Source organism: Manacus vitellinus, unplaced genomic scaffold (genome assembly GCF_001715985.3).
Source record: "Manacus vitellinus isolate BGI_N305 unplaced genomic scaffold, ASM171598v3 scaffold_82_pilon, whole genome shotgun sequence".
NCBI classification, from domain to species: Eukaryota; Metazoa; Chordata; class Aves; order Passeriformes; family Pipridae; genus Manacus; species Manacus vitellinus.
Window position 1 is genome coordinate 631,118 of NW_021940828.1, and position 24,649 is coordinate 655,766.

The 24,649-nt window shown below is 49.1% G+C and overlaps 1 protein-coding gene across 2 annotated transcripts in view; it reads left to right on the forward strand.

The window, feature by feature from the left end:
• Window positions 1-1,059: 1,059 nt before the first annotated feature.
• The window catches only part of XKR6 (XK related 6), a 44,345-nt gene continuing 20,755 nt past the window's right edge, over window positions 1,060-24,649 (forward strand). The window contains exons 1-3 of one of the 2 annotated variants that reach the window (XM_018085527.1): window positions 1,060-1,087; window positions 13,574-13,641; window positions 23,673-23,869. In XM_018085527.1, coding sequence (XP_017941016.1) covers window positions 23,686-23,869 — 184 coding nt within the window. In that variant the 5' untranslated portion in view covers window positions 1,060-1,087; window positions 13,574-13,641; window positions 23,673-23,685. Of the gene's footprint in view, window positions 1,088-10,193; window positions 10,303-13,573; window positions 13,642-23,672; window positions 23,870-24,649 lie in introns of those variants that run through there. The other variant, XM_008923055.2, reaches the window with a different exon arrangement.

The following is a 24,649-nucleotide window of genomic DNA, read 5'->3' on the forward strand; positions in this document are numbered from 1 at the left end:
AGCTGCCCTCAGCTGGTGCTTCCCAAATGAACACCATTTTTCACTTGAACTGGCATCCTAAATTAACTTTCACTGAGGGTGGGATAGGGAGGGGACAGATTGCAAAGCTCAAGGACTCCAGCTCAAACACAAAGTCTGCTCGAGCCGGGGTGATGTTTTCCAATGCTGGGATGGATCAGGAGCATTGTGATGAAAGTTAGACCTGAGGACCCTCCTAAAACCATAGAAATTATTTTTGGGGTCACACCCTGAGGGCTTTACCCTTCTTCTGGGGACTGGCCAGGAATGAGCAGGATCTCAGTGCCCTGGGAGAGGATCCTGTGCAAGGCTAAGGCTTTGTAGAGGCAACAGCTCTCCCAGACTGGCTTAATCTCAGGGCGTCGGAGCTGCTTTCCCGTGGAAGACTGACAATATTAAATGTTTACAATAAATTGACGTAAGGCATTATTACATCTTGTCCTTCCTGTTTTGTGAGAGCTCAGCTACAGAGGAGCTGCCCTGCTGTCTGGACCCCCCTGCTCATCCCATTCCCTGCAGGCACTGGATGTGCCCACCCAGTTTTGAAAGCTCGGAGGGTTCAAGAGCATGGAAGTGGCCAGATTCTGCCTGTTGGCCTCAGGGCAAGAGAAGGACCCTGAAGTGCTTAGTTAATTACTTTTTATGAGGTCTCAGAGACTGGAACGAAGCTTTCTGCTAAAAACAATTCCTTTCCTTGGCCCAATAAATGACACGAGCCCTAAAACCGCTCATCCCTCACCTGATGCTCCTGCTCCGTAAACATCGGGTAAGGAAAGTGCTTGTTGGCACTCGGGAGCACACAGGGACTCCAGGATTTGACACGAATAATTCATGGGAATGTTTGCTCCCACACGAGGAGCTGCAAGGAGGAGATGAAATGAGACAGATCATTTGAATTCCCCGTTGCCGTGGCTGCGGACGAGGGTTCACATGCAGATGTTGAGAGCACCCACAGCACTAAGCTATTTATTTACATCATAACCATTCCTAATCCAGTGTGGATTCCAGGGCAGCAGGGGAAGGGAAGCAGTAACACAATAAGATGGATCTGTGACCTAATGGAGGCAGGGTGAGCTCAGAAATACGGGGTTTGCTGTGTAAGACCATGGGCGGTTTACCCTGATTTCCTACGTTATGGCTCTGCTTTTTTGAGGGCTGGAACCCTCATGATTTATGGCTTCAGAATACAAACCAGTGTAATGATGTGTCCAGAGAAGGGAACAGAGCTGGGGAAGGGTCTGGAGCACCAGGAGCAGCTGAGGGAGTTGGGGGGACTCGACCTGGAGAAAAGGAGACTCAGGGGGGACCTTCTCGCACTCTGCAACTCCCTGACAGGAGGGAAGAGCCAGGGAGGGGCCAGGCTCTGCTCCCAGGGAACAAGGGACAGGACAAGAGGAAACTGCCTCAAGTTGTTCCAGGAAAGGTTTAGATTGGATATTAGGACACTTTTCTTCGCTGAAAGGGTTGTCCAGCCCTGGCACAGCTGCCCAGGGCAGTGATGGAGTCCCCATCCCTGGAGGGACTTAAAAGCTGTGTGATGTGGCACTCGGGGACATGAGTTAGTGGTGAACATGTGGTGCTGGGTTGATGGTTGGACTGGATGATCTTAGAGGCATTTTCATAGCCATGGGGGGGTGGAGCTGCAGGACTGTAATCCTACACAATTCCCTTTCTGTTTCACCTCCAGTGCAACATCACTCAGCAACTGAAATTCTAGGTTGGCTCTGAAGGACTTGACATTTACTTTTGTTAAAAACAGCTGTGTCTCTAAACCCACTGTTTTATTATTTGGTTGCCATTTTGTTGGTTGACACTTCTGAAGAGTCCAAACCTCAACCCCACCGTGCCTCTCCCTTGCCTCTTTCTCCCCTGTGGATCTGGCCATTTTAGTTTCTGGACAGAGACTTTGGGTCACTTTGAGGCCAAAACTGATCGGATTGCAATAAGTACCTAAATGAGACACAGGGCTGGATGTGATCAGTCAAAAACCTGAATTTACTGATTTTTATAAACTGAAATCAAATCCTGCCATACCTAATGTTAAACTCTTCGTATTTGGGGGTTCCACTGAATAGTTTAGATCTCCCTCTGCAGCACTGCTATGGTTCAATTCCATCCCTGGGATTCAAGGAGCTTAGGCAGGGTAATTGGACAGGAAATTATGTCAGAAGCAAAATCTCAAAAATCGTAGAATAACAGAATCATTAAGGTTGGAAAAGACCTCCAAGATTATCAAGTCCAACCTTCAATCCATCACCATCTTGTCAAGCAGACCAGAGCACTGAGTGCCATGTCCAGTCATGATTTTGATTTCCCCTCCCTGGATTAGATATTAGGAAAGATTTCTTTACAGAAAGGGTTGTAAAGCATTTGAACAGGTTGATCAGGGTGGTGGTGGAGTCACCATCCCTGGAAGTGCTCAAAAAACAAGCAGATATGGCACTTGAAGACGTGGTTTAGTGATGAACACAGTGTTGGTGGTGCACTGATGGTTGGTCTTGATGACCTTTGAGGTCTTTTCCAACCTTAATGATTCTGTGATTCTCTGATTCTGTTATTCTTGTCTGTCTAGAAATGTGCCTGGGGTGTTTTATCAGCCTCAACCCTGACATCTCTAACAGGGTTTGGAGGGGACCTGCCAACTTGAACGTCCCATTGGGATGACAATGACAGCAGGACTGGTGGTATCAGAGGAGGCTTTTCTCCTCCCTCCCAGTCACGCACAAATAAGGGCAAGAATGCCTTTGTGCTGGGCTGTGCTTTTTAGGAGGGGTCTTGACCTCACCTGAACCATCAGCAATTTCCCAGCTCGCCCAGATTCCCGGTGTGTGCCTTCCCTGATGGCTGAGACGCGACAGCGGCGGTGGGAAATCAAGGGTCAGGTTTTGCCTCTTCCACAAGCTCCCTCTGTGACTGCAGGCGATTTATTGCATCTCTCAATGCCTCAGTCCCCTGCTGTTAATAACACATCTTTTCCTTTGCTGTGTTTCTGTCCTTGTCAGTTTAGATTGTAAATCCTTTAGGGCAAGAATTGTCTCTTACTATGTGTGTGCACCGGACTCGCTACAATCAAACTCTGATCTCAGCAGAAGTCTTCTAACATGGTTATAATATAAATATCAGTGATACCTGGGAGCCAGCACTCCTGGGTTCTGTGCCTGGGCCTCTCAACCCTGCACTGCATCCAGGATGAACTATTTTATCCAGCTCTAAAATAAAAAGTGTCTTAAGTAGTGGTCAGAAGGACTGGCTGAATGGGAGGCAGAAACAGGATCTATTTATGAGTAACTTTAATGTAGGGTTGATGGGGTGCAAGAATTGAATAACCAGTTGGGAATAACTAGTAAGAATTAGATTTGGCTTCCTACAAACCTGATCCTAAGGGAAAAAAGGGAAGGAGTTTCACTTACTCTCTTCCAGTTGCACTTACTCTCCACCCTCATGACCAGTGACAGGACTCGTGGAAGCGACATGAAGCTGAGTTGGAGGGGATTTAGGTTGGATTACCAGGAGAAAGTTTTTCACCCAGCGGGTGACTGGGCACTGAACAGGCTCCCCAGGGAAGTGGTCACAGCTCCAACCTGTCTGAGTTCAAGAGGCATTTGGACAACACTCTCAGGGACAGGGTGGGATTGTTGGGGTGTCTGTGCAGGGCCTGGAGTTGAACTCAATAGGTCCCTTCCAACTCAGTGTGTTCTATGATTCTATGGTTTCATGATGCTATGATTCTATGATTCCGTGATTCTATGATTCTGCTCATAGGGCTGATCCAACACTGGAGCAGAGGATTTGTGGACAGTGTCTTGGTTCCACTACTGTCCTGCTCCCTCACACTTCCCAGCCTTCTCCATTTGCTGCCTTAACAAACAAAGCTGTTCAGAGAGGTTTATTCTGCTCATGTACCGCTCTCTGCTGCCTACAAACCCTCTGTGCTCCCAAACCTCCTTTATATGCTGCTTCCCTTCTCCAAGCACTGAACAGTGACATCTCTGTCAAAGGGCAGAGCTGGTGACAGGACGACCAGCAGCCCTGGAGGTTGCAAGGACAGAGGGTCTTGGTGGTTGTGGCTTGCAGGGACATGCAGTCCATGCTGTCAGTCTCACAGCCAGGGATTCTTCCAGCTGGTGCTCACAGTGGCCATCAGGGGCCAGGGAAGGGCAAGATTTCTGTGGAAAATGCATAAATGGAGCAACAAATAGCATGAGGAGGAGGAGGAGGAGAACCTGCTTTCTTGTCTGTGGAAAGGTGGAGTTTGCCTGCCTGACTTGGTAGCCTCTTGCTGTAGAGATTCCCCCTCTGGACTGAGACCCAAGAGCTCTATTCAGTTGTCCAAATGTGGGTCTGGAAGGGTAGAGGTCTTCTTCATGCCTTATATCCTACCTGTCAGCTGTCCTTTGATATCAGATATTCTCTGAAACAGTCCCACATGCTTATGAGTCTTGTCCCTGGTCTCCAGCTTCTTCAAGGATGCTTGGAGAAGCCAGGTAGGGATTATGCACAGGATTGTCCTCCATGGGGAGTTTCACTGAAAGGCAAGATTACTCCTCTGGGTGGAGAAGGATGTGGAAGCTATGGGACAGGGTCTGTTCTTTATAAGATTTATTCATAGAATCAGAATAGCTTGGGTCAAAGGGACTTTAAAGACCATCTTGTTCCCACCCCTGCCATGGGCATGGACATCTTCCACTATCCCAGGTTGCTCCAAGCCCTGTCCAACCTGGTCTTGGACATTTGCAGGGATGGGGCAGCCACAGCTGCTCTGGGCAACCTGTACCAGGGCCTCCTCACCCTCACAGGGAAGAATTTATTCCTAATATCCAATCTAAATCTACCTTATCACTTGTCCTGTCACTCCATGCCCTTTTTAAAAGTCCCTCTCCATCTTTCTTGTAGGATCCTTTCAGGTACTGAAAGGCCACACTAAGGTCGCCACAGAGCTTTCTCTTCTCATGGCACGTGTTACCTTCCCAAGGCTGTGCATTTTCTCCACAGAGAAAAGGAAGACCAAGTTAAGAGATGGTGGGAATAAAACACATCCCAGCCAGGTCTGGGAGCTCCCATTCCAGCTTTCAGATGGCAATGTATTCCATTTCCATGTGAACTTTGCTTCCCACAGGAAAACTTCCTTTCCTACCTGTTGGCATGGCCCCTGACACCGCCCCAGTCTCCCATGTCCCCCAGATATTTTCCGTGGGGGAAGTAGAAGTGATTCCTCGAAGTGACATATCAAAATGACAGCAGGGAGATGAGAGGCATGTGATAGGGAAGCGATGCCAAGGAGATGGGAGACATCTGGTATCAGCCATCAGCTCGCAGTCAGTCGTCTGGACCCTTCTGTAGTCAAGGGAAGGAGACAGGAAATCCGTAGGAGGTGTTGTAGACACTTATATTGGGATGGGATGAGTGGCTTTCTGGGAATCTGTCTTTGATAAAAGATGGAACCGAGATGATGAGTTTGGATCAGCTTTCCCACTTTTGAACAGCTGAAGTAAGAAAGGGAATCCCGTTTGAGGAGACTTGGATCTACTCTGGTGGTTCCAGAAAAGATTCTTAGTCACATGAACTTACTTGAGCTTCACAAAAAAGCTGGAGCAAACCCCTACTGCACCCCAGAGGTTTAGGGGTATCAGAGAGGGGAAACATTTGGCACAAAATATTCATACAGAGAAATAGGTGGTGTGAGGAAAGACAGGGGGAGGCATCCATTCCCAAATCTGCCTTAAAAAGCGCAAGATTGGCATCCTGCTTTTAGCCGTCACCTCAAGCGGCAGGACACGCAGGCAAGGGGGAGGGGGGGGGTGGAAGGTGGAAGTTTAATTCTCTCCAAAGCTTGGAGATGACTCAAGGCTGCAGCATCCTCTTTCCAGCAGAGTGTCCTCATGATCCCACGTTGGTAACCGGGCCCGCTGGCTCCCGGCCACCCCGCGCGGCTCAGGAAGCGTTTCCGGCTGCAGGGAATTGAGCCCCGGCAATATCCTCCCCGGGCCACCCTTCGAGCCAGCAGACAAGAGTCTTCCTGACACGCTGCCATGTCTCAGGAGGTGTTTAAGTGTTGGATATCCTGCACTGCAGCCCCAACACGGGAATCTGAGAGCTTTGTCTCCTCGCTTGGCTCGGGGTGGTGGATGGGTTTGCCTGAGATGCTCGATGGCCAAGGTCAAGCCCTTCCTTCACGTCTGGTAAAGGAGGGGTTTGAACCCACAGAAAGAGGTTTGGACCCACAAAAAGGGGATTTGAACACACAGGGAGTGATTTGAACCAATAAAAAGGGATTTGAACCCAAAAGGAAGGATTTGAACACAAAAGAAGGGGTTTTAACCTACAAGAAAGAGTTTGAACCCACAGGAAGAGGTTTGAAGTGACAGGAAGGAGTTTGAACCTACAAGAGGAAGTTTGCACACTCAAGGAGAGATTTGAATACACAAGAAGAGTTTGAACTGATAAAAAGGGGTTTGAACTCACAAGAAGAGGTTTGAACCTGCAGGATGGGGTTTGAACACACAGGAAGGGGTTTGAACCTACAAGAAGGGGTTTGAATGCCTAAGGGGAAGTTTGAACCCACAGAAAGGGGTTTAAACCTACAAGAGGAGGTTTGAACCCACAAGAGGAAGTTGGAATACAAAAGAAGGGATTTGAACCCACAAAAATGGGTTTGAACCCACAGGAAGGGGTTTGAACCCACAGGAAGGGGTTTGAACCCACAAGAAGGGGTTTGTTTTCCCCCACTCTCCTGGGTGGCAAGAGCGGGCACACAGGGACTGTTCCTAGTTGGGTGCTGAGGCCTGGGGCAGCATGTGGGATGGTGTGTTGGAGGCAGGGGAGGATGGAAGAGGAAATGATGAATCTTTTGGTGGCCCACACCAGTCCCTGGTGTTGGATGGGCCCTCCTGTGTCTGTACCATAACTTACCTGCTCTGGGGGCTCAAACACCTGATGTTTTAGATTAGGATTTGAAGGATTTCTGTCCTGGGCTGAGATGCTTACAACCAGCTGCAAATTTTTTAACCAGTCAGGGCTTGGCTTTGGAGGCAAAGGGCAACCTGAGTCAGATTCAGAGTTTGTAGTGCAAGGGTTGTGTCAAATCCCAGCTCCCTACAGTGGCAGGTTGGATGCTGAGCTCTGTGATCACAGGTTTATGGGGAGGACATACAATAATAGAAGGAATCATAGAATGTGCTGAGTTGGGAGGGACCCACGAGGATCACCGAGTCCAACTCCTGGCCCTGCACAGGACACCCCAACAATCCCACCTTGTCCCTGAGAGCGTTGTCCAAACACTCTTTGAGCTCTGGCAGCCTTGGGGCCGTGACCACTGCCCTGGGGAGATTGTTCAGTGCCCAACCACCCCCTGGGGGAAGAACCTTTTCCTGATATCCAACCTAAACAACTCCTGACTCAGTTTCACACTGTTCCCTTGAGTCCTATCCCTGGTCATGAGAGTGAAGAGATCTGTATCTGCCACTCTGCTGCCCCTCACGAGGATGTTGAAGACCCTGATGAGGTTTCCCCTCAGCTTCTTCTTGTCCAGCCTGAACAGACCCAAGTGACCTCAGCCACTCCTCACAAGGCTTCCCCTCCAGACCCTTCACCATCTCTGTGGCCCTCCTTTGGACACTCTCTAACAGCTTAATGTCTTTTTTATATTGTGGTGCCATCTCTCAGAGCTTTTTCAAACCAGTTGCTCCTGGCAGGTCCCTCCAACATCTTCTCTGCAAATGTAGGAGGTGACTGATGCTGCATCCTGTGATGGTGTTGGAGGTCCTGACTCCTGTGAAGGGCCAGGCAGGACCTGTAGAGGTAGGAGGGCTGACAGACAGTGTCAGGCTGCCCCTGGGCACTGTGCCTGCTACGGGACCCCTTTGGACACATGCACAGGGGGCACGTCCCTCTGCTCAGAGCCATTCCCTAAGCCATGGCCAACAGCCACCAGCAGCAGGTCACAGGAGAACAGGCCCCTTGAAGGTGGGGTGATGGGAAAGAAGGGTCCCAAAAGCAGGAGAGTGGCTGTGGCGCTTCAGGTAAGGTACAGACACCTGGCTGGGGATAAGCACGTGGTGGGAGGGGGTTACCTGGGGAGGAGCTGGGGAGGGCAGCGAGTAAGGACATTTTGGGCTCACAGTGAGACTCTTCCTCACAGAATTACAGACTCACAGGGTGGTTGGAAGGGACCTTAAACACCATCTTGTTCCAACCCCCCTGCCATGGGCAGGGACACCTTCCACTAGACCAAGTTGCTCCAAGTCCTGTCCAACCAGGCCTTGAACACTTCCAAGGATGGGGCACCCACAACTTCTCGGCTGAGCCCAATGTACACCAGGGTTCTTTTTCTTCAACCCATAACTGCAACCTCCCCAGCTGAACTTCCTTCAGATCCTCAACAACCAAAACATCTGTTCTGCTCCTGTTTAGGAGCAGATCCCTGGAGTGTGGGAATCTATTCCAAATCCATCCCAACAGGCAGCTGCACCACCTTTCCCATCCAGTTCTGCATGGACACACAATCTCAGAGTACCCAACTGCTCTCGCCACACACCTTCCTTCTGGGGAGGAAAACTTCCATGTTCTCCATTGCCTGGGATCTTTGCCTCGCTGCACGAGTGTAAATCATCCCTCCTGGAGGGAGAAGGCAGGAGAAAACAGTGGAGCCAAGGTCAGGGCTTTGGAGACAGCACACAATGCCAGCAGGGAAAGGCTGCATGTTTGCACTTCGGAGAGGCATTTGGGCAGTAAATGACAGAGGCGCTGAATTATTCCATGGGAGAGGGAGGGGGGTGTGAGCACAGGAGGGGAAAATCCATTCATTCATTACGGAAATCAATAGCCCCCACGTGTCATTTAAGCTGGCCTTCCCCTGGAGAAGTGCAAGATGGAAGAGACCTCGACTGCTTTGCTGATGGGAGCAGAAACTCTGCCCGGGCTCAGCCAGAGGAAGGTGCCGAAAGAGATTATTCCGTGGTGACTCCTGAGTCACGCCTGGATCAATGAGTCCGGCAGTTTATTGGTGCTTCTGGGATATATCTCGTCCAAGCATTTACCATAGTCAATGTTAATGCAAACATCCTCTGTGCAGTGCAGGGAAGCTGCCTGGGCTGGAACAGGAATGCAGGAGGCATCCGAATGGGCCCGGGAAGCATTTTGAGTAGCAGGAGGTCAAAAGGACGTGTGTGAAAACAAAAGGCTTTCTTTTCCTTTGGATTAGGCACCTTGCACTTCCAAAAGGAGCCCATCCAGCAGGGACAGGGAGACAAGGACCTCCCAAAGTGGTGGTTGGGCTAGATGGTCCCTTACAACTGAAACACTCTATTCTATTCCATTCCGTTCCATTCTGTTCTAAATTAAAACCCACCAATCACCCCTAGCTCGGGGGAAGTCATTTAACCTCCCTGCCTCCATTTCTGCACCTAACTGTGCATGAACATCCATCCCCTGGGCTGAGCTGCAGGATTCCATACCTCGCCTCCCAGATGCTGTTTGCTGGTGGAAAGCTCCTGTGACCGCATTTGTGTCACTTGGATAAACTGTCTGCTGGCACGGGAAGACTCAGCTGTGCCCAGAGGGTGGTGGAGCGAGGACGTGGTCAGGTGGCTTCACTTTTATTAAGCTTCAAACAGCAAGCTCCTTTAAAATTAGTAGGAGAAAAGGAAAAAAGAAAAAATGCTGAAGTAGTGGGTAATACTGTGCCTGGACTGGTTCTTCTCCTGGATGTGGTCACTAGAAAGTAGTCCTGTTTGTCATATTATTTAAAATCAGTCTTAACAACTGCAATTGCAGCCATCCATAGGTTCCTGCATACCTTGACCTGCTTCATTTTATTACATGTATCCTTACTGGCAGCCCCCAGCAGCTGGGAGAAATCCTGCAAGTAGGCAAAGCTGCTACCAGGCTCATGGTTAATTTTAATCACGGGGCTGGGAGGAGGCTTGTAAAATCACTGCAGGTGAAGCAGGGAAGGATGTTCAGGTGAACTTCCAAGGGGGAAAGGGATGTTTCTGCAGGGATCAGCTGAGGCAAGGGTTTCTATACCTTCCAAAAAGGCTGTGTGTCCTCTCCTGGTGGCTTAACACATTCTGGTGGCCTTTGAAAAGCCACTGTGAGGCTCTTTTGATTCTCCAAAGTCCCAGGAGATGGTACAGGCCAAGTGCGGAGCAGCGTGTGTCTGTTTGTGAGGTGCTGCCTCACCAAGGGCCCCCCCCAAAAAACAGAGAACCTCCATCCACGCTTCAGAACCCACCAGTGCATTTCCTCTGGCCAGGAATAGCTGATGAGTAATACGGAGCAGCAGAGGTAATAAATATTAAAGAGCTGGGAAATGTTAAAGTGCACGGGCAGCGGGGCTGGCGGGCGCTGTGGGTGCGAAGCGCGGGGAGCGTCCACGGGCACCTCGTGCAGGGTTTGCTCCTCATCCTGGAGGGAAAAAAAAAATAAAAAGTAGGGATAAATGTTGCAATTATTTTTTGTTAATTTTGTGCTGGAAGGCCGGTGAGCTCATCCCTGGCCTCATTCCCTTTATGGGTCCAAGCCATGGTTTTCCTGGCGTGATGTGTCTGGAGCACAGGAGACACAGCCGGTGGGGGGAAGGAGATGTGACACCAAGCATCTGGAAATGTGGTGATGAGGTCGTTTCCCAGGAAAACATGGCCAAAGGATTGCAGATTTGTATTAAATACCTCATGGTGCTTTACTTCGTCATGCCTAGAAGTGCTCAAGGCCGGGTTAGAGGGGCTTGGAGCAACCTGGTCTAGTAGGTGTCCCTGAACATGACAAGGGGTTGGAATGGGACAAGCTTTAAATTCCCTTCCAATCCCAACCATTCTGTGATTCTACAGTGGGTGCATTGAAGGTGGCAGTTCATGAAGGGAATCCATCTTGGCCATTACAAGAGGTCATTGGAGATGAGGCATCAACTCAGGTCCTGCAAGCTCCGAACTCCCCCCTGCCCCTCTCACCCCTTGGTGTGGCAGTTCCTCAGCCAGGGCTGATGGTGATGGGAGTAAGATGCCATTTCTGTGCTGGAGTTTCCTTCCAGTCTCTGCTTCTTTCACCAGACACCAGATATAAGGGCCATGGGGCAAAGGTCCCCTCTAATTCTTCCTCCACCTGACTAGAGCCAAAATGCCCATGAAGACCTTTCTGTCCCTTTTTCTGGCCCCCATCAGGGCCCATATCGAGGTGCAGCTGGATGGGGCTGACTGTGGAGAGACAACAAGGGTTAAACTCTCTCCTGGCAGGCTGGGAGGACACCGTGTGATTTCTTCGAGCCCGGGGAAGGAAGGCAAGCCCTTACTAATGTATGCGCAGCTTCTGTGGAGCTAAAAATAGCCCTGATCTGAGGCTGCTCTTCTAGGATTTCACAGGCGCTCACCCAATTTTTAGCTCCTTCTCCTCAAAGGGGTGGCAAAACGCAGGCGACAGCCTCAGCCCCCTCCCGCAAAGCCGCCGCGGCGGGAGCTTTGCTCCAGGGATGCCTCTGGAGCACGGAGGAGCCGGGGATGTGCCGCTGAATGTGCAGTCCCAGGGCCGTGACGGTCCCTTGAAAGGCCGGGGTGGACTCAGGCATCCCTGAGCAGCATCCCGAGGATTTTCTGGGAGTCCTGGTGCTTTGCTCTGCCGCGGTGTGTGCCAGGGAGGGATGGATGGAAGCGGCGGGGAGGGCTCGCTGCAGCTGGCGGCGAGCCACAGCTCTGACCCTGGCAGCTCTGCAGCAGCTCTTTGCAGCTCCACTAGGTCCTCAAGAACCAGCTCCCCTTTTCCTAAGCAGAATCCTTCCCGCCCCAAAACTCCTCCTGGCTGGTGTTTTTCTGTTAAAAAACTCCTGGAGCATCCACCTCCTCAGCTCCACAAAGCCACTGTTCATGGGGGTTAGGAGAGATTGTGCTGCATGGAAAAGTCTTGTCTGGTGATTTCAGGCGCTGCTTCAGCATCAGTGACCTTGATGGCCATGGAGAGAGTAAATACTGTAAATGTAGTGAATGCTCTCCTAGAATCCAAATCAGTTCCCTGATCTCCCAGTGAGAGACACAACCCTCTTGTCTTCCCCAGCAGCCAGAGCCTGGAAATAGGAAATGTTTCCCTCTGAGGGAAGGAATAAGCTCCCAGTTGTGTTACTCTTTGGCTCTGGGGTTCACATCAGTTTCTAAGGGTTTAGACCACAGGCAGTCTGCAGTATCTGCTCAGATCATTGGACTCATGACCCCAAACTGGTTTGTTAAATTCCTCAGTATGTGGAAAACCCCTAGAAGAGAAAACCAGTGTGTCTCCATCTCCAAAGGACTCACTGCTGGTAAAAGACATGACTTTCCCTTCTCCTGCTCTGCATCCTCCACTGACAGATCTTGGAGGCTTGCAGAGAACCGTGAGGAGATGAAGATGTGTCCCTGCCTTTGACTGGTATCCCAGAGCAATGCCAAATTCTCCTCTCCTGAGATATCCTGTGGCTCTGGTGGGTCCACACGATGCCAAATCACTTCTCAAGACCATCTGGGTTAAATGCTGTAAAATGGCCCATCCTATTCAAAGGGCAAGGCGACTATTCCCACGTGTCTATGAACATCATACGCTTGAACACTCATGTTTTGGGAGCCCTCAGGCATTTCTTTGGATTTTCCCTGAAACTTCCCTTGCTTGGAGCCAAGACAAGTGAATCAAAAGCCCTCCACTTTATTTTCAAGGTTTTCCTCTGTTCCTGTAGGACTTACTGGACTGGGAACAGTTTTATTTCCAAAAGGAGAGCCCTGACATTAAACCCTATTTTTGCAAACACACTTGAAGGAAAAATTCAGTCTGAGACCAAGTTCCTCCTCTCTGTGTAAAGCTATTTAACAGCTTTGATTTAAAACAGAAGGCTTAGCCGGAGGCAATAGCAGTAGGTGTCGGAGTATCCTTTAAGTAAATAAGTGTGTGCAAAATAGGGAAGGGACTGGGGTTTAAGTATTCATAACTAATTTGAGGGGGGGGAATCTGTGATAAAAGAGAGCATTGGGCTCAGTGCTAGGACGTGAGACCATCCCACATGTGATGGATGCTGGGACATGTCTGTGCAGCACCCATCACTGGGGCACCCTCTCCAGCCACTCCGCTCCTTTGAGCAGCACGGAGATGCTTCCCACATTAAAATCAAAAAAGGGCATTCATACCCCGGTGCTGGAGAGATCTTGGGGCTTGTTTTTCTATTTTGGAGCTCTACATCTCGCAAAATAATTGGCAAGTGAAATCATAAACATGGTTTCTACGAGCCTGGCTCGAAACAATGAGAGCTCCCGCCAGAAAGCTATTCTCTGATTCTGTATTGATTTACTGAGCAAAGATCTGGGAATAGGGATTCTGCAACGTGGATATCAAGGGGAACCCCACAGCCCACGGGGATGCAGCAAGGAGAGGCTGCCTGGCTGCTTCCAAAATTGGGGTTGTAATGAATATTCCAATAGAACTTTCATGACTGTTTTTGCAAACAAAGAAATAGTGACCAGGCTCTGGCTGAGCGTGGATAGCTCAGTAACTACCAGATTTGGGAAAGTTTGGCAAATCAGAGCCTTATGATTTGTTTCTCTCCTTTTAGTTGTGATCTTTCAGCCTGTGAGTCAGAGAAAATTACTCTGCAGCTGGGAAAGGAGAGGAGCCCCAAAGGTAAACACCAGAAACATCCCCCAGACTGAGCAACACAGGGATGAGCAGCTCAAGCACCTTTGGCCTCTGGAGCTTTATCTGCAGTGATGCCCTTGCCCCACTTTTGTACCCTGTGCATCTGCTGGAGGTGATGGCCACAGTGCCTGTCAGCAGGATGAAATCACACCTGCAGCCCTGCCTGTGGTCTCACAGCCCCAAATATCTGCTTAAACCATCAGTAAAAAAGGATTTAGACAAAGACCATGAGCGATGCCCCAGAGAAGGTCATACAGGTGTATGTCCCATTCAGCTGCTGAGGACACTACTCTGAAATTATCAGAGCACCCCGTTTTGTGTATCAGAGCCCCCAGATTATCAGCCATGAGTTAAATCAGCCTGCACATACCAAAGCTGTGGGAACCAGATCCTAAAAATCCTACAGCATCGTGATTTTATTATCTCCCTCAACTATTTGATGGAATTGATTCTTTCCAAGGAGGGGCTGATTTGGAGACTTCCTTCAAATACTGAAAGTGATCTTGGGCTGAAAATCTTTTCACTGTCCCTGGAAGTGTTCAAAAAAGAGTGGATGTGGCACTTGAGGACATGGTTTAGTGGTGCATAGGGTGGTGGTGCTGGGTTGATGGTTGAACTCAACGCCTTGAGGTCTTTTCCAACCTGAAGGATTCTCTGAGTCTGCAGTGACCGTGGTTAAGTGCTGGCACAGGTTGCCCAGAGGGGCTGTGGAGTCTCCATCCTTTGAGATTTTCAAAACTCAGTTGCACAAGACCATGAGCCTCGATCCAGACACCTCTAAAACCCCCTTCCAATCTAAATTATTCCATGATATGATCCTTCCCAGCATAAGTTTTATAAATCAGCTGCCTCTTTTGCGGTTGGTGTCTAGTAAAGCCATCTGTGCTTTAAAACAGCTTTAAACTGGCTTAGAATATGAAATTATAACAGTTTCTCCCATGCAGCAGAGGACTGGGACTATCATTCTTTCAAGTAGGTATTTCAGTTGCAAATAGTATTTTGCAAAAAGCAAGAGTTTCTGGTATAAAGGGACATTCAAGTATCGTCCTCTCTCAAATACGCGCATTTAAAGAATGGGGGTTTTTAATTAACATGAAGACCAGAATTTTTTAACTTGCTGCTTATTGTACCTCTGAATTAGGGGTATTCCAAAAGTCTGACTTGACACCATCCTTTGGCTTTAAAACTAAAATTTAATCCATTAAAATTTTGGCTAAGGCTTTCAAGATTCTCACTCACTAAGTTTTCAAGCAGGGATAAGGACATAAGGAGCCAAGAGGCATGTCTGGGTGCTAGAAAACATGAGAAGAGATTGATGCAGTAAACTGGGGTACAGTTTAACTCAAAAATGTTAATATGGGCCAAGTAATGCAATTTTGTCACCTTGATGAAATGGCTGTTGTGTGATCTTGTCGTGAGTGACTCCAAAGCCTGATGCTGGATCACAGTGATGTTGTGATGAGTGGGGAGGTGGATAAAGTCTCATATTGGAGTTCCAGGTTTGGCACCAGGATGATGATAAACTCCCTCTCAGAAAGAGTTTCTTCACTGAAAGGGTGGTTCAGGCATTGCAGTCCCCATCCCTGGAAGTTTTTGAGGAATGACTGGACATGGCACTCAGTGCTTTGAGCTGGTTGACAAGGTGGTGATTGGTCACAGGTTGGACTCAATCTTGGAGGTCTTTTCCAACATTAATGGTTCAGTGGTTCTATTCTATGATTCTATCCTACAATTCTGTGTTCAGAGTCCTCCATGGCCTACTGGTCTGCACAACTCCTGGGTGATGTCATGCCATGCATTTAAGTGCCTTAAAGGCATGGAATAAGCTTATTTTGTGTTCAGCAACATTCTCCTCCAATAAGTAAGACGAGGCACAGAATGGAGATTATTAACAGTTTAATAGGAGCTGGTAGAAACAATTAAGTAGATAAGGGGTAGCTTTACACTGAAGGATGTTTACTGAGCAACAGAGAGCAGAAAGTGCAAGGCAGAAAGACTGGAACTTGATGAATACACTTCTTGTTGCATTTTGTTCACTTTTAGGTATAAACCATATGACGAAATCCCAAAAAGTGGCAAGATGTCAGAAAGCTCTGAGAATCTCAGTTCTGAAAATCAGGATGAAAGTCATCAAAATGCTGAGAGATTGTAGTTGTATGTGCTTGGGATGACCTGTGAAGAGGCTGGATTAGAGGAAGGGCTTGTGTAGAAATAAGGATTCCATTCTTGCTTTTGAGATGGAAAGTGATCTTTCCAGTTCAGCAATAGTCCCCAGCCTGGTTTTGGCACAACAAAACCATTAGTCGTGTGAATAAGTCCTGCATGCTTTGAGGATTACTCCAGGCCATGAGCCCTTCCCTAGAGATAGTTTGGATGCAGCCCCTTGTTCTGGAGGAGTTTGATGCCATGGGAGCAGCCAGATGAAGCTGCGATGTATCAGCACCTGGGTGGGACCCTGAAGTTACTACTTTGATACTCAAACTAGTGACAGCAATAATCCCTCTGTGAATCCTCATCACTAAAGCTTGTGACATTATAACCAAGAAAACAAGCACTAACAAATGTTGATCCTGAGCACGCTGGTGGTGATGGGAACTGCAAGTTTGATTTTTTTAAATAGACGGCGTTTTACTTTCACGCTCCCCCGTCGCCTGAGCGCCGCATCTTATATTGCTCTTAGATCTTTCAGAAGGAAAATAATTCATTAAAATTAAAAAAGCGGGCCAAAGCCGCAGCTGGTGTAAATTGCTGGAGCCCTGTGGATGCCAGCTCGCTCCAGCTGAGATCTGGCCTCACATAACCTCGTTTTCAGGAGATGTTCAGGCAGCCTCCTCTCCCAGCCTTCCAGCCAAGCAGTTCCACATCCTTGTTTCCTCCCTTCTGAGAAGGGGGCTTTTTATCCGTGAACACCCTCCAGTGCTCAAGGCCAATGGCCCCTTGCAATAGTGAGCCTGTGGAGGAGGTGGCAGGAGAGTGAGCTGTCGGATGGATAATGTGCTGCATCCCACCCCTCTCCTTCCAGGAGGGAGCACCAGGGAGAAGGTTGGTGCCACGGGATTATGAGGGAGGTGGTGTCCACCCACACAGTTGATACCACGACACCAAGGTCATAACATGCTCCTGTAGTGCCATGGTGGAATTCTGAACACAAGCCCAAGTGTGCCCAGCTGGCCAAGCAGGTCAATGGCACCTGGCTTGTACCAGCAGTGGTGTGACCAGGGAAGTGATTGTCCCCCTGTGTGGACACCCTGGTGAGGCCACACCTCAGATCCTGAGGTCAATTCTGGGCCCCTCATAACAAGACACTGAGGGGCTGGAGCGTGTCCAGGGAAGGGAACAGAGCTGGGGAAGGGGCTGGAGCACCAGGAGAGGCTGAGAGAGCTGGGGGGGTTCAGCCTGGAGAAAAGGAGGCTCAGGGGGGAACTTCTGGCTCTCTGCAACTCCCTGACAGGAGATGGGAGACAGGGAAGGGTCAGGCTCTTCTGCAGGGAACAAGGGACAGGACAAGAGGGAACAGCCTCAAGTTGTGCCAGGAGAGGTTTAGATTGGATATTAGGGAAAAATTCTTCACTGAAAAGCTTGTCCAGCCCTGGCACAGCTGCCCAGGGCAGTGGTGGAATCACCTTCCCTGGAGGTGTTCAAAAAGCACGGATATAGCAGTTGTGGACATGGTTTGGGGGTGAACACAGTGGTCCTGCATTGATGGTTGAACTTGATGATCTTCAATGTGATTCTGTGACTGAGTCTGGCTCAGATGGAACCAGTTTTCCCCACAGCAGCCCTCACAGTGCTGTGCTTTGCATTTGGAGCTAGAAAAGGAGTTGGAAACACCCCAGTGTTTTGGCTACCACTGGGCAGTGCTCCCACAACATCAGTGCTGTCTCCCCAACATTCTGCTCCCACCAGGAGGGAAAGATCCTGGGAGGGGACATAACCAACAGCTGACCCAAACTGACCAAAGGGATCTTCCACCCCACATGACATCACTCAGATAAAAAAGCTAAGAGAAGGGAGGAGAAAGGGGGACCCATTAGTTTTTTACAACGTTTGCCTTCTGGATCAACCAGCACATGTGCTGAAGCCCTGCTTCCCAGGAAACATCTGGACATTGCTTGCTGATGGGAAGTAGAGAATGAAATCTTTGGGGGTTTTTTCCTTTGCTTGCCTGTGTGCAACCTTCACTGTTGCTTTAGTAAACTGTCTTTATCTCAATCTATAAAGGGTTTTTTTTCCATCATATTTTATGCCTCCCCACACCATCCTGCTGAGGAGGGGAGTGATAGAGCAGCTTGGTAGGCTACTGGCATTCATCCAGGGTCAACCTACCCCACGTGGCAAGGTGAGGTTGTCTGGGGAGAAGTGAAGGAGGTTAATGAGACCCTGGGAAGGTGCTGTACCCATTGCCATCCTGCTCTTGACAAGCCCTACTAAGCCAAAGGGACATGTGAGGTGCTGCAGGCATCAGTTGCAACCTACTCAGCAGAGTTAATTTTCTGAGCTCCTCCTTTCCCCAGACACTTCTTTCTGGCTTCTCCAGCATGTTCTCCCATTTTCAAGCCAGGGTTTGCTTCTCTGAAAGGAGGAATTGGTTGTGTTCAGTCAAGAAGAGTTTCCCAACCTGGAGTTGTTGGGAGTGGAGTGAGTACATCAAATACTACTTTCCATATTTCTTTATACCTATACTAGTAAATTAGGCAATTTCAAGGCCTGCTCATGGGCACTGGTAGCTTCATCATGCCCTGTACAGGGCCAGGAGTTGGCCTTAATGATCCTTGTGGGTCCTTTCCAACTCAGGATACTGTTATTCTATGATTCTACGCTCAGTTCTGAGCATAATCACTGGATTGATCCAGTCTTGCTGGGGCTTTTCAAGTCACCATAACCTGCACAGGGTTCAGGACTCTGTAGGCACCAGGGATCATTCCCAATACTGAGCATGAAGGCAGCTGCCTGGTTTTGGAGGATGAGAGAGTTTATTTCTGTGGTCAGTCCTGGCCCACTGGCCTCAGGAAAAGCAATCAGTCCTTTGTTGTCTCTTACAGTCTGAGATTCCTGACCTTGGTCAGCTTGTGGTTGCGTGGGCCAGGCCATGAGGGCTCTTTTTTCCTCAAAGCATAGCCCAGGGCCTGTGCTGATGAGCCTGTCTGTGCTCTTGTGACCCTCTCACACATCCACATCCTCTTCATCTCACGCCAGCCCGTTGCCTGAGGCGTCCTGGTGGTGATACCCGGAGCCACCTCCAAAAATCAAACCGTGCCAAGGCTCAGGCACCATCCTGCAATAGTCCACCCAGTTCCACTGTCAACACAGTCTCTGGAAATCATGGCCAAGTCCAACTAAGATGGGTGTAGCCACACGGAGTGGAGTCATGCCAGCTGGCCAAGGACAAAGGCTGGTTTTTGGTCTCCTTTGTTTAATGACAGAGCCTCTGCCTCCAAAACCCATCCACTGCCATCCACATGGAGCATCTTTTTCCGCAGCACTCGGGGGAGGGTGTTGTTTTTTTTACAGTAGGAGCATCTCCTACCTCCTGTGCTTCTCTCCAAAGGTTATTTGACCACATTTCTGGATCCAATGGCTTTGGCTCCACTGGCACAGGGGCAGCAGTGACTTTGCCCCGTGCAGTTCATGTGCTGCTGCAACATCCGTAGTAAATAAGCGTGAGGGTAATTACACCAACAGGAATGCTGGGAATCCTGCCAGGAGGGAGGGCACAGCCAACCCTTTGTGCATTAAAAAAAATAAAAATAAAAAAAATCCCCCCAATCCCCCTCCCAACCCCAAATTAGTTCTATCTCTTGAAGCCGTGATGAGACTCAGAACTAAAAATACACACAAATACACACACTCTCGTATATAAAAATAACCAGCATTCAAAAAAAAAAAACCACAAAACCAAAAAAAAAAACAAAAAAACAAGCCTAAAGTTAGGCTCCTGTATCCAAAATTAAGCCCTTAAATAAATAAATTAACCTGATTTTCAAAAGCGCAGAGCAGTGAATGGTTTTCTCTGACATAAGAGGAAGCATCGTGTTGCTAAAGATTGAAGATCAGGCCCGAATATGGATTCGAAAGTCTAATTATAGAAGCCTGTTTGGTACCAGCTTGACCGAGAACAACAAATTTCAGGTGAAATGACATTGATTTTTTTTTTTCTTCTTTCTTCAGAGTTTGTCTACACCTAAGCAGTGTTAGTGAAAGTAGGAAAATCCCTCAAACAAGTAAATAAAATACCACAAGGAAATAGGTAAACTGGAATAAAACTGCTTACACCAGTGCTGAACATTTGTGTTTGGAAATAAGGTTAAGAAATATCAGTGTTAGAGCTGCGTGAAATTTTATGTTGATTAATTAAGTAGATATTTAGTAATTGTTGGAAGCCTACCAGGTAGAAATATTACCTTTCCCAGTTATTCTCAGAATATTTCCCAGTTAAGCTCACAATTGACTGGCATCAAGGAGGAATGGGGTTTTAGTCCTTCTTTTCCTCTCTTTGCCAGATTTGAGTTTGAAGGGAGCTGAAGATGCAGCACCATATTTTGTCATGGACCAAGGAGAGTACAAAGGGAAGTTCATTTCCCTTCAGCCCCAAACGGTCCTTGGAGCTGCTTTGCTCACGTGCTGGGACCATTTGCTGGCCAATATTGTGCCAAGGGATTCCTGAGGTCCCAGTCTCATAGGATAGGAACAGATTTGTCCTTCTGGGTCTTCCTGCCCAGGTCAGATTGGGCAGGACTGGGTTTTAGGGTGTGAAGGAGAATGTCCACCGTGGATGCAGGACCATCAGCAGGTGGGGCAGTACTCCACTCATGTTTGTGTTGTGGTTAGAGGCACCCAAAGATCTGAGTTTAGATGCCGAAAGACCTTTCAGAGCACCTTTTTGGTGTTGTATGACTCAGTTTCCTCCTCTGTGGAAGAGCAAAACACAGCTGACCTTTGCCAAAGGCTGTGGGCTCAACAACCAGGACAATTTGGTGTTTCTGTCACTGCCACTGTTCCAGCCATTGATGGAGACAGGATCAGGAAATTATGTAACTCCAATGTATTTTCATGTCCTTTCATGATGCCTCTGTGAATTGTTCTCATGTCCTCTCACTGTGGCCAGTAAGAAACATTCAGGCCTAAATTGTGTGGATGGTGGTGAATCCCTAGAGATCAAGGAGAAATCATTGCAGGATTTGGTGTCCCTTCTTTAGTTTCTTCCTAATCTTTTTGAGTGACTCAATGTCACTGTTATGGTTCGGTTCAGCCAACCTGGAGTGCTTGGAAAAGTATTTTTTGGTCTTAAAAATAACCCAAAAGTGGAGACAGGTGACGGGAACAGCAATGTGGAAGAGTAGAGGTGTAGGAAATGTCACCTTTGAGAGGAGGCTGAAAGAATTTTTTTCTGCAGAAAAGGAGGCTCAGGGGGGACCTCTTCACTCTCCCCAACTCCCTGACAGGAGGGGGGAGCCAGGTGGGGGTTGGGATTGCTCCCAGGGAACAAGGGACAGGACGAGAGAAAATGGCTTCAAGCTGTGCCAGGGGAGGTTTAAATCGGATATTGGGAACATTTTCTTCCTGGGAAAGGGCTGTCCAGCCCTGGCACAGCTGCCCAGGGCAGTGGTGGAGTCCCCATCCCTGGAGGGATTTAAATGCCATGTGGATGTGGCACTTGGGGACAGGGGTTAGTGGTGGCCTTGGCAGTGCTGGGGGGAACAATTGGGCTCAATGATCTTAGAGCTCTTTTCCAACCTTAATGATTCTGTGGGATTTTTCAGTCTGGAGAGAAGAATTTATGTGGTAACTATGTGCAAACAGGTAAATGGCTGCAGGGTGAAAATGAATAAATTCTTCTCCTTGTCCATGGCTGAGGAGATGAGAGATGAGTGACTTAAGCTTCAGAAGAAGAGTTTCATGTACCAGCAGGAATAGGAGCTTCTGGGGAGGGGAGGCCATCCAGAACTACAGGACAGATTTGGTGGCAAGAGTTTGGCAGAGGTGATGGTGTCTTTGCCCGTGAGCAGCACCTTATGGGCACCATCACCTTGGGTTTTGGTGGCCCTGTGTCACTGATATTATAAAAACCATTTGAGTGGTCCACTTTTTCTGCTTTCTCCTTGAGCCATTACACTCTCCCTGACTTTGCCTTTCCAGCTGAACTGCATTTATTTAATTCCTTGCATGGGTGAAGGGAAGGCAGGATCCCTCCATTGTGCTGCATCTTCTGGGGCTGGGATCTTCCGGGGGAGTGCCAAGCACAGGTGGTGGATTTGGGCATGTTGGGGACTGGGAGAGCAGGTGGTCTACGGCCATTCCCACCCCCCTCGGGGTCTGCTGGGGATGTCACACCAGTGTCACCAGTGTCGTATGTGACTGGCGTAGCATTTTCTCGAGCGTCGAGCCCCATCTGGTGGCTTTCCTGCGTCATTTTTCGTGTCCTTGCGGACTTCTTTCGGGATTTTTCGTCTTCTGTGCGCGTGAAGTGCGAACGGGAAGGAAGGACAAGGTGCCGGAGAAAGGGCAGGGCTCGCAGAGCTGCCTCTGCTTCCCTCCCAGCTCCCTGTCCCCGGGTGTAATTTGGAGACACAGAGGCTGTCGAGACTCCCGTCCTTCCCTCCTGCTCTTTCTTCCTTGCTGTACAGTCTCGCCCGAGTGGCAAGGAATGATCTAATCGTTCTGGCGAAACCCCAGTTAGTGCTGTGAGCCCCTCCCAGAGCCTCCAGAAGGCACTTCATCCCGCTGCCGCTCTGGCATCGGGGCCGGGACAGATGAACAGTCCCGGGAGGGGACATTTCTAGCTATTGACTGGCTCAAGATGACCAACTTTAGGGCTGGCATTAGGGGAAATGATTCCCATCCCAAAAAAGGCTACAGCCACCACTCAGGATGGGAAGGAAGAAGACCCAATATTAGATCATCAGTCCCTGGAAGTGTTCCAGGGACAGGCTGGATGGAGCTCTGAGCAACCTGTGACAGGTGACAGGTGTCCCTGCCCATGGCAGGCGGATGGAACAAGATGATCTTTAAGGTCCCTTCCAACCCAAACTATTCCAGGATTCTATGATATCTGGGAGCATTGGAAAGGACCCTGTTTTGGGAGAGGCTTCCTTTCTTAGATGCCGTGAGTGCTGTGGCACCTGGGCACATTGTGCTGCCCTGCCTTGGTCAGCTCCATTTACAAAGATTGCCCAAATGTCCCCTGAGGGGAATTTGTGTCCCCAGAGTGAGATTTGCAGGTCTGTGGAAACAGAGCAGTACCTGTCTGTGCACAAGGCACCTCTTTGTAGTCCAACATTGCCCAAAGTCCCCATAGCTGACCGGTGGCAAGCTGTGGCCTTTTGCATCTGTGGGTCACACCTGCTGAAGGTGAGGGTGGTGTCTCATTGCTCCACTTGTGATGAAATAGGGTCAGATCACAGACTCATAGAGTCATAGAATATCCTGAGTTGGAAGACACCCACAAGGATCATCAAAGTCCATCTCCCAGCCTGCACAGCACAGCACAGCCCCAAGAATCCCACCCTGTGCCTGAGAGCATTGTCCAAATGCTTCTTGAACTCTGGGGTTTGTGACAGAACCTCTTTATCAGAGTGCTGAAGGGACTTAGATGGTCTGTCAATCCACCACCAAGTGTTATGACCAGTATTTTTCAAGTAGCTTCTCTTGTTATGATGAAAATAAAGTGAGAGAGTTGTTTTCTTGTGCCTCACAAGCATTTCCTACCCCCAGGCTTCACGTTTGGCTGGTACAAGTTAAAGATTTTCCACTTGTGCAAGATGAAGTACATTTTGTGATATTTTTTAGTGGGCATGGTGGTATTCAGTCAAAGGCTGGACTTGATGGTCTTGGAGGTCTTTTTCAACATTAACAGTTGGTTGGATTCTAAAAATGCTCCTCAGATCTTGCAGGAGAGAGAAGAACCCCCCGTGTCTACCACTGATTCGCTGTCCCCAAAAACAACCGGCCCAACCCTCCTCGGGTTTTGACACGTGCCAAAGCCTCACACTCAGCTGTTCCTCCTGTGTTTCCTGCAGGTATATCCGAACTATGTACCTGGGGATCCAGAGCCAGAGGCGGAAGGAACACCAGCGGCGTTTCTACTGGGCTATGATGTACGAATATGCAGACGTAAACATGCTGCGCCTCCTGGAAACGTTCCTCGAGAGCGCCCCTCAACTGGTGCTACAGCTCTGCATAATGATCCAAAAGAACCGTGCAGAAGCATTACCATGTAAGTGGCCCCCTCGTTCCCCCTCTCCCCACCTTCCCGGCCTCCCCCTCCGAATCCGTGCTCGGCAGGGGTGTGTTGGACATGGATGTGTTGCTCGGGACAAATCTCATCCCAGCTCTGCGCTGCGTTCGCTGGGTGAAATTTCTGATTGTTCCACTGAGTAATAGAAGGAAAAGATGAGATTCAGCTGTTCCACACCCAGTCCAGGCTAAAGGAGTGATGGTGGTATGAGGAGGAGGCAGGAGGGCTCTGCTGCCGTGGCAAGCGTTGCCATTCATTTGCCCAATGGCACTGGGCAAACACGACCATTCCCTGCCTCCATTTCCCTCCTTGCATAAAGCAGGGTGATAAAACTGGCCAGATTTGAGTTTGTGTTGTGAGGACAAATGGTTCAATGTCTGCAATGCTCTGATGGTGTCAAGTGTAGTATAAGGGGGGAGCTTAAATAGCCAAACGATGTAGGACTTTTTCTGATGAGTTCACAGAAATTAAGGTTTCATCATTGGTACTGTGGTCCTGAGCAAGTCAAAGAAAAGAGGGGGAAGGCAGTGAAGGGGAATGTGTAGGGACAGAGAAGTAGTGGAGGTACCATTGCAAAACGTAGACAGATGATCAGAGGCTTGGAAGCCACCACAGGGAATAGTTTTCCAGTTCTGATGTGCTTCACTGCAGTGATGTGCCAAGCATGGGACACCCATCCCAGCTGAGAGAGATATGGCCCTGTCCAAGCACTGGGATGAGCTGCTCTCCCAGCCCATGGGCATGCTGGCTGCCTGAGAG